At 56.3% G+C, this 1,382-nt stretch overlaps 1 protein-coding gene across 2 annotated transcripts in view; it reads left to right on the top strand.

Annotated features, from left to right (window-relative positions):
* COL26A1 (collagen, type XXVI, alpha 1) overlaps positions 1–1,382 on the top strand; it is a 237,950-nt gene that overhangs the window by 76,336 nt on the left and 160,232 nt on the right. For both annotated transcript variants that reach the window (XM_011929902.1, XM_011929911.1), the window contains exon 2: positions 908–1,030. In XM_011929902.1, the coding sequence (XP_011785292.1) occupies positions 908–1,030 (123 nt within the window). The remainder of the gene's footprint in view (positions 1–907; positions 1,031–1,382) is intronic.

The following is a 1,382-nucleotide window of genomic DNA, read 5'->3' on the forward strand; positions in this document are numbered from 1 at the left end:
TTCCTTCCTTCCTTCCTCCCTCCCTCCCTCCCTCCCTCCCTTTCTCTCTCTCTCTCTCTTTCTTTTCTTTCTTTCTCTTTCTTCAGGGTTTCACTCAGTTCCCGAGGCTGGAGTGCAGTGGCGCGATCATCGCCACTGTGATCCTGGGCTCAAGCCATCCCCCTGCCCCAGCCTCCTGAGTACCTGGGACTACATGTGTGCGCCACCACGCCTGGGCTAATTTTTTAATTTTTATTTTGTAGAGGCAGGATCTCATTATGTGGCTCAGGCTAATCTTGAACTCCTGGTCTCAAGAGATCCTTCTGTCTCAGCCTCCCAAATTGCTGGGATTACAAGTGTAATCCCACTGTGCCTGGCCTGGCCACTTCTCATTGCAGGCTACACCTGCCGTGGTCTCTCTCTGCTCTGTGCCTGTTACACTGCTGCCTTCCCTGCTGGCTTTGTCCCCTCTCATGCCCCCACACGTTGGTCGGTTGGTTGGTTGGCTAACTTATCTTGCAATACTCAGCTGGTGGCCTCAGGGCCTGCTGGGTGAGGTGCCCTGTTCCCTTCCTGTAGCTCTTGTGCTCAGCACGTGGTGGAACCTGTTACCTGCTGTTCCTATGGACTGTGTCATCTCCTCTCCCCACCAGGGTGAGATTTCCAGGGGCAGGACTGAGTCTTTTTCACCAATTCCACACTGAGTGGTCAGTGACGGAAATGATGCCAAGGCTTGGTGGCCAAGGGTTGTAAGTGTTCTCTCTTCCCCTCAGACCGTGACAGAGGGTCTCAGTGGGCCCCTCATCCAAGAGAGCAAGCCTCCACCCCAGGTTTGTGGGGACCCCTCCCTGTCCAGCACCACCCCCTGACCTGAAGTTGGCAGCTCTGGGAACAGGCACAGCTCATGTGACTGTTGCTCTCTCCACAGGCACTGGTGCCATCACACGGTGACAAGGACGGTGTCCTGCCAGGTGCAGAATGGCTCGGAGACGGTGGTCCAGCGTGTGTACCAGAGCTGCCGGTGGCCGGGGCCCTGTGCCAACCTCGTGAGGTAAAGGCCGCCAGGCTAGCCTGCTCTGCCCTTCCCTCCCATTCCCTCGGATAAACCCAGTCCTAGGACGGCTCTGGGAGAGGCTGGGCTGTGCTCACAGACCAAGGCTGAGCGTGCATTTATGAAACGCCTTCTGTATATAAGGCATGGGTGGGTGTATATGGGGTATATATATGTGTGTGCATAGATGTCAGAGACGGGCTCCCATTACAACAGAACCAAACAGACAGGCAGACCACTACCGAGGTCGGGGAAAGCCAGGTAGGGCTGAAGAGGGAACCAGCCAGCTTTGTGGCTCCGGGCAGGAACGAGGGGCTACAATGACCTTGGAAATCCAGCCTGCCTTTGGCCC

Source organism: Colobus angolensis, unplaced genomic scaffold, assembly GCF_000951035.1.
Source record: "Colobus angolensis palliatus isolate OR3802 unplaced genomic scaffold, Cang.pa_1.0 Scaffold120, whole genome shotgun sequence".
Taxonomy (NCBI): Eukaryota; Metazoa; Chordata; class Mammalia; order Primates; family Cercopithecidae; genus Colobus; species Colobus angolensis.